The sequence below is a fragment of the Oryctolagus cuniculus genome, chromosome 8 (genome assembly GCF_964237555.1).
Source record: "Oryctolagus cuniculus chromosome 8, mOryCun1.1, whole genome shotgun sequence".
NCBI classification, from domain to species: Eukaryota; Metazoa; Chordata; class Mammalia; order Lagomorpha; family Leporidae; genus Oryctolagus; species Oryctolagus cuniculus.
In genome coordinates, this window is record NC_091439.1 from 98,950,094 (window position 1) to 98,956,706 (window position 6,613).

General features: G+C 41.2%; 1 protein-coding gene across 1 annotated transcript; it reads left to right on the forward strand.

Moving 5' to 3' along the window:
• The first annotated feature begins 340 nt into the window (after positions 1-340).
• On the forward strand, positions 341-2,281 carry LOC100357850 (steroid receptor RNA activator 1-like). Its single transcript, XM_070047118.1, has 2 exons — positions 341-483; positions 1,566-2,281. Exons 1-2 carry the CDS (start codon positions 341-343, stop codon positions 2,089-2,091), a joined length of 669 nt encoding a protein of 222 aa, XP_069903219.1. The 3' UTR covers positions 2,092-2,281.
• The last annotated feature ends 4,332 nt before the right edge of the window (positions 2,282-6,613 follow it).

A 6,613-nucleotide genomic window follows, 5' to 3' on the forward strand; every position in this document is an offset into this window, starting at 1 on the left:
AAACATTAAAATATAGTTTGGTAAAATAATAAGAAAATAAAATAGGTAAAAATCTATTAATCAGAGCCTAAAGCAAGTTTTACTTCTGTCTTATTCTTACTTTTTGTTATTGTTTTGTCTTCTCCTTTTTAAGAGACTTTTCCTTGTAGAAAACATGTTGCACTATTCTTTGAATTCAAAACTCATCGCTAAAGTTGGATGACAACACATTTGCAGTTGCTGGCACCCCAATCCCCTGCTGTCAGGATTGTAAATGATGCCACTTTTCAACAAAGCAGCGATCCAGTGAGGGGATTAGAGGCATGAATTTTAACTGACAAAATATGAATTTGAAGTAAACATGGCTCTTTTGCAGAGACTGCATTCTGAGAATACTGGTGCCAGCAAGATTAGAGATGCAGCCACTTCTTTATTTGCCATTGGAAGTGGAAATCACCAAATACATCATCAGCTGGGCTCAAAGACCCAAGGGAATAGAAAAATGTGAGTGAGTTTGTTCCCTTTACTGGTGTCTACCATATCACAGCTTGCTCTACACTGCTGTATAACTGAATAATTGTTGAGGGGCTGGGATGAAAGGACTTTTGCTATGACTAATTAATAAACGGGCTTTACATCATCTAAATTAGATCTAATGTGGCATTCCGTTACTCACTACACCATGGTCTAAAGTTACCATTTGATCGTAAACAGCAATCTCTCCCCCTCTTGTATTTTATATCTGGTAGTTATGAGATATTTCTTTAAGATTCTAGTGAAATTACACACACACATGCACACGCACACAAATCACTTAGCATTGTGTGTGTTGGCGGGGGGGTGGGGTGGGGTGGTGGTGAGATTTTATTTGACTCCTCTGTGTACTTTGTATTCCAACAAGGGGAGTCTATTGCCGCCAGAGGCTGCATCAGTCTCCTCACTCTAGTTGCCGCACAAGCCAAGATGACAAGTGAGGGAGAAGACATGGGCTTTTTATCAACATGAGGAATGTGCTATCTGGTCCTTCCTGTAGCTTGGAGATGATCAAGAAGAAGCTAGTGTGCACGTGTGCATCAGCATGCACGCGCTGCTCAGGGTGTCAGCTTTATTTCTCTCCTTTTTGTTTTTGATGAAGGAGTTGTATTTCTGTAAGTATACATTGCATATGTTTTCCTTCATTCATGCCTTAAGTGGTGTTTATTAAGGTCTCTGCTGTCAATGCTGTGATGTTATGGAATTACTTGAGTATAAATAACATATGACATTAGACAATTAATAATTTAATGATGAGATTAATATTTATAATGTATGATTTATAATATATCTTTATTATTACAGTAAATCTTTTGTCTTCCAACTACATAAAAAGTACTGTACACTTCTATATGGTTTTCTGCTTGAAATGAAAATTAGAACAAATACTAAATTGATAGCCACCAGTACCTCTTAGGACTGCCTGCTTATTATGTGTGTCATTGTAAATCCTATTAAATTAAGGTTTGAGTTCAAATATCCCTTCAATGTCATGTTTCGCTCCTTCCAGGACAGAATTTTATTTGCCCATTACATTATCTTATCTTTCTTAGAGTCCCCACGTCAGAGCTATCTCCTGAGCATCCCCCAATTGGGCCTCCACCTCCAAGTAAGTCTCCCAGGCCTCCATCTGTGGAGAGCTGTCCTTCCTCTTGTGTGGTGTCAAGTTCCCCAGCCACTGAGCCTGAGGCTCTGTTGGAGGATGTGTTGAGACCTTTGGACCAGGCACTGAAGGACTGTTGTGGCCACACAAGGCAGCAGCTATGTGATGACATCAGCCGACATCTGGCACTGCGGCGGGAACAGTGGGCTGGAGGGAAGCTCTCAGTGCCTGTAAACAAGAGGATGGTTCTGCTGGCGCAAGAGCTTTCAAGCCACCAGTGGGATGCAGCAGATGACATCCGCCGCTCACTCGTGGTTGACCATGTGACTGAAGTCAGTCAGTGGATGGTGGGAGTTAAAAGATTAATTGCAGAAAAAAAAAAAAAAAGCCTACCTTCAGAGGAGGCAGCCAATGAAGAAAAATCTGCAGCTGCAGCTGAGAATGAGACCATGTCAGGCCTTCAACAAGCTCCATAATCCTGTTGGTTCCCAGAGCTCACTTCACATCATCACCTACACCTTGGTGTGGGAGGACTTCTCTCACTTGGCTCCTTCTTACCACCAGGGAGACCATCCCATGGGCCTGACCCACTTGTATGGGAAAAGGGTTCCACCTGGTTACCTGAATGTACATTTTAATAAAAACATTTCAGTGGTGGGCCTTGGGTAGGAAATGAGCTCTTCTATGTGAAAAAAAAAAAAAAAAGAGAGACTGATATAACAAAATATTGTTGACGACTCTCACTGGGATTAAACATGACAATAGGTCTGATCTGATTTCATCATCATTTAAAAAAATCATCTATTATTTTTCACTTTATGTTTCTGTGTGGGAGCAAACTGTTGAAATCCTTACTTAATGTATACTAAGCTGATCTTCTGTATATTAAGATAATCGAAAATGAATCTTGATGTGAATGGAAGGGGAGAGGGAGTGGGAAAGGGGAGGGTTGTGGGTGGGAGGGACGGTATGGGGGGGAAGCCATTGTAATCCATAAATCGTACTTTGGAAATTTATATTCATTAAATAAAAGTTAAAAAAAATATTGTTGACTACTTAGCTTACTAGCTTACAAATAACACTCATGTATTTCTCATAGTTCTGGAGGTTGTGAAATAAGATCAAGGTTCTGGAATATTCCAAATCTATTAGGGGCCTGTTATTTCTTGGTACTCAGGTGGTACCTTATCTCTGCGCCCTCACTTGGTGAATGGAGCACAGGCCGCTCTCTGGGGTCTTTTCTAAGAATATGGATCCCATTCACAAGAGCTCTGCATGCATACCCTAATTACCTCCCAAAAACTCCTACCTTCTAATGCAGTCATAATGATTATTAGATTGCTTTTGAGGGAGAGACAGATCTTTTAGCTGATGCTTCACTCCCTGAATTTCCCTAACAGTTAAGGCTAGGTTGTGCTAGAACCCAGAACCCGTAATTCTGGGTCTTTTATGTGGGTATCAGGGTCCCTAGCACTTGAACCATCATCCTTTGCCTCCCAGGATGCACTAGGAGGAAGGTAGAGCCGAAATGGAGTATCTGGGACTTGAACAGGCGCTCCTACATAGGGTGCAGGCATCCCAGGTGGCAGCTTAATCTGTTGCAGCACAACACCATTCCCTATGTTCTCATTTTTATTTCAGTCATTGTTATAATAATGGAAATGTGTTTCCATTTTCATTTCAAAACTACAGAGATTCAACTATAAATGTGCTTATATATACTAAAAGAAAGAAAAGTTCTTTCATATATTCTAACATCTCTGCCAACATACTAAAATTTATTTCTAGTATTATTTTCCATACTATGCCACTTCTATTTCAATACTTTGAAGCATTACAAATCCCATAATACAGATGTCAAATTAGTAAGATACATTTTAGGGGCCAATATTGTAGTAGAAAGGGTTGGGCCACAGCTTTCAATGCTGGCATCCCATATCGACTGCTTGTTCTAGTCCTGGCTGCATTGTTTCTGATCCATCTCCATGCTGATGTACCAGGGAAGGCAGTGGATGATAGCCCAGTAGGAGACCAAGATGGAGATCCTTTCTCCTGGCTTCAGCCTGGCTCAGCCCTAGTTTTGTAACCAGCTGGGGAGTGAACCAGGGATGGGAGATTCTCTCTCTCTCTCTCTCTCTCTCTCTCTCTCCATCTCTTTGTCTCTTTCTGTTGCTCAGGCTGTCAAATAAATAAACAGATTTAACAAACATACATTGTTGATATTTAAAACATTTACTCACTCTCTAATAATCATTATACGGATATAGAATAGAGATGTAATTGGGCCAGCGTTCTGGTGAAGCAGGTTAAGCACCTTGTGCCAGGAGCTTCCTCTGGGTCTTCTCATGTGGGTGCAGGGTCCCAAGGACTTGGACCATTGTCTGCTGCTTTCCCAGACCATAGCAGAGAGCTGGATCAGAGGTGGAGCAGCAGGGACTTGAACCGGTGCCCATATGGGATGCCAGCCCTGCTGGCATCAGCTTTACCTGCTGTGCCACAGCACCAGCCCCATGGCTGGCTCAGTTTTATTCTTGATCGGTTTTCTCTAGTTTGGAACATTTCCTTAAGTAATCTTTTGAAGATAAAATGCATAGACAACATAAATTTTGAGTCTTTTGAGGTTTTAAAGATATTTTCATATTGAATTCTTTGATCATAAAAGATAGTTTGGTAGGTTTTAGCACATTTATAATTTGGTCCTCCACCCAAGAGAATGGACAGTTAAGAAACCAATATTGCAGAAATGAAATGTCATACTTACTTCTTAGTAATTTTTGTTACTGTTATAAGCTTATGAATATGTTCCTTCTTTCTTAAATCATAAATTTCAGAATTATTAACAAAAATTATCTACACTTGCCTGGTTCAGATAAAGTCCATTTTGGCCTAAGTGAGTTTCTTTGTCAATGGGGTGCTCTAAACTCCTTCCTGGTATATGAAAAGGGATTGGAGTAGTGAGCTGAAGAATGAGAGGCAGAGAGAAATGACAAGTAAGTCCCCCAGAGCATGTGAGCAAGACCTAACCAAGTTCCTGTCACAGTCTTAAGCTCTCATCTGCCTGGCTTAGTTAAGAATCTGATGATTCTGGCCTGGAGGTGGCGCCCTTTTTCAATTTTCAAAAATAGAACTCATTTCTAATAGGAAAAGAATGATTTCATAAAATATTTAGCCTCCAAATGCGTTTCACTTCAGATGTCATGTGTTTTCCATTTCTCCTAAATTCAAAATTAAATAATTATTTTAATTCTAAACAAAGTGAAGATTTTTAGTTAAAAAGTTGGTAAGTTTTGTTTTGGCCTACTTTGTATTATTCTGAATCAGTTAAATGGTACTCAAATTACTATGCTGGGTAAAACATGATGTAAGGATACTATGGACATATCATCAGGCTAAGTTTAATTAGGACAATCAGGAACAAAGGTATTTTAAAAAAATAAAATTATTTAATACGAGAAATTGTTTACATAGGTAGCAAAGAGCCCCTAAAGCACAAGGAGGCTACTGAGGTTACCCAGTGATTAATAACTAAGCCAGAGGGAAGAATGTACCACTAGAACCTAAGAGCTTAGAGAATCAATGTTGTAGAGTTGGACCTATGTCGAAAGGCTCTATGGAAAGGGTTTCATGAGTCTGATACTCGAATCTGGAAGAAGGGGTTAGCCACAGCTGTAATTCCAACTTCAAGATCAAGCAGACCTCAATCTGGAAGATGGAGCTGGAGTTGATGTTTTTTTACAATCACTGTAGTGCTGTAGTTAGAATTGTATATGGACCCATATTCATACAGATGTTTAAAATTCAAGCCTCAAAGTATTCTGTCCATGGCAGTAAAAAGGGGGGAAATGAGTCCAATGATGGTGGTTGGGAGGTGGGCCGAAGGGGAGGTAGTTCTCGTGGGAAGGTTGGTTATGAAAGTTGAGTTGGGCCTGACCACCCTCTTTGCTCCCCGACTCTACACGGTCGTTCCTCTGCACTTCCTCTGCCATTGTTGTCCCACGGTCTCACCCGATGGATGAACCAGTGGGAGTCGCCCAATCTTGGACTGTGTCCCTCCAAAATCAGATGAATACCTTCATTAGGAGTTTGTTTTAGGCCTTTCATAGTAGTGACAGGAAGTCAGCTAATACAACATCAGAAACTAATGCTGGGAGGAAGACTTTTAATTCCTCTAGACTTCTAAATTCCCTGGCTGGCTTCCATTGAGAGGCACTCCAGCAAACTAGCTGACAAGGACAACTAGGAAATATAATTTCCAGAATTCTAGACCCAGAAACTCGGTACAAAGTGTAGAAGGGCAGATTCAGAGAGAAAAATCTCATAATGGGCACCAAAATTTGGTTAAATTCACAAGAAGAAAGTGAATAAATTTGAGAGTTCCCAAAGGGCAAAATTGAAGGACAGGATTTTATTTTATTTTTATTTTTTTTGACAGGCAGAGTTAGACAGTGAGAGAGAGAGACAGAGAGAAAGGTCTTCCTTCTATTGGTTAACCCCTGAAATGGTCGCTGTGGCCGGCGGCTGCGCCGAAGCCAGGAGCCAGGTGTTCCTTCCTGGTCTCCCATGTGGGTACAGGGCCCAAGGACTTGGGCCATCCTCCACTGCACTCCCGGGCCACAGCAGAGAGCTGGACTAGAAGAGGAGCAACCGGACAGAATCCGGCGCCCCAACCGGGACTAGAACCCGGTGTGCTGGCGCCACAAGGCGGAGGATTAGCCTAGTGAGCCGCGGTGCCAGCGAAGGATAGGATATTTGAAAATTCCAAGATCATAGTGCAACACCAGAACAAAAGTCTACCTATATACACCTCCCAAATTCATTGTACCTACACAGCAGCCAATTATCTCATTTTGTTAGTGCTGTTTAACAGTTAATATGGGCCAGTCTTACTAAGACTGTAGACTCCTAAGAAGGGGCTTAAGTCAACTTAACATAAAAATAAAACGGTGAGGCTAGATTAAATGGCAAGAAATAAATTGATTGGCTGGTGCCGCAGCTCAC

Coding starts and splice junctions, on each gene's coding strand:
- LOC100357850 (XM_070047118.1), top strand. CDS start 341: ATGGCTCTTTTGCAGAGACTGCATTCTGAGAATACTGGTGCCAGCAAG. Junction 484..1,565: donor ACCCAAGGGAATAGAAAAAT/GTGAGTGAGTTT, acceptor TATCTTTCTTAG/AGTCCCCACGTCAGAGCTAT.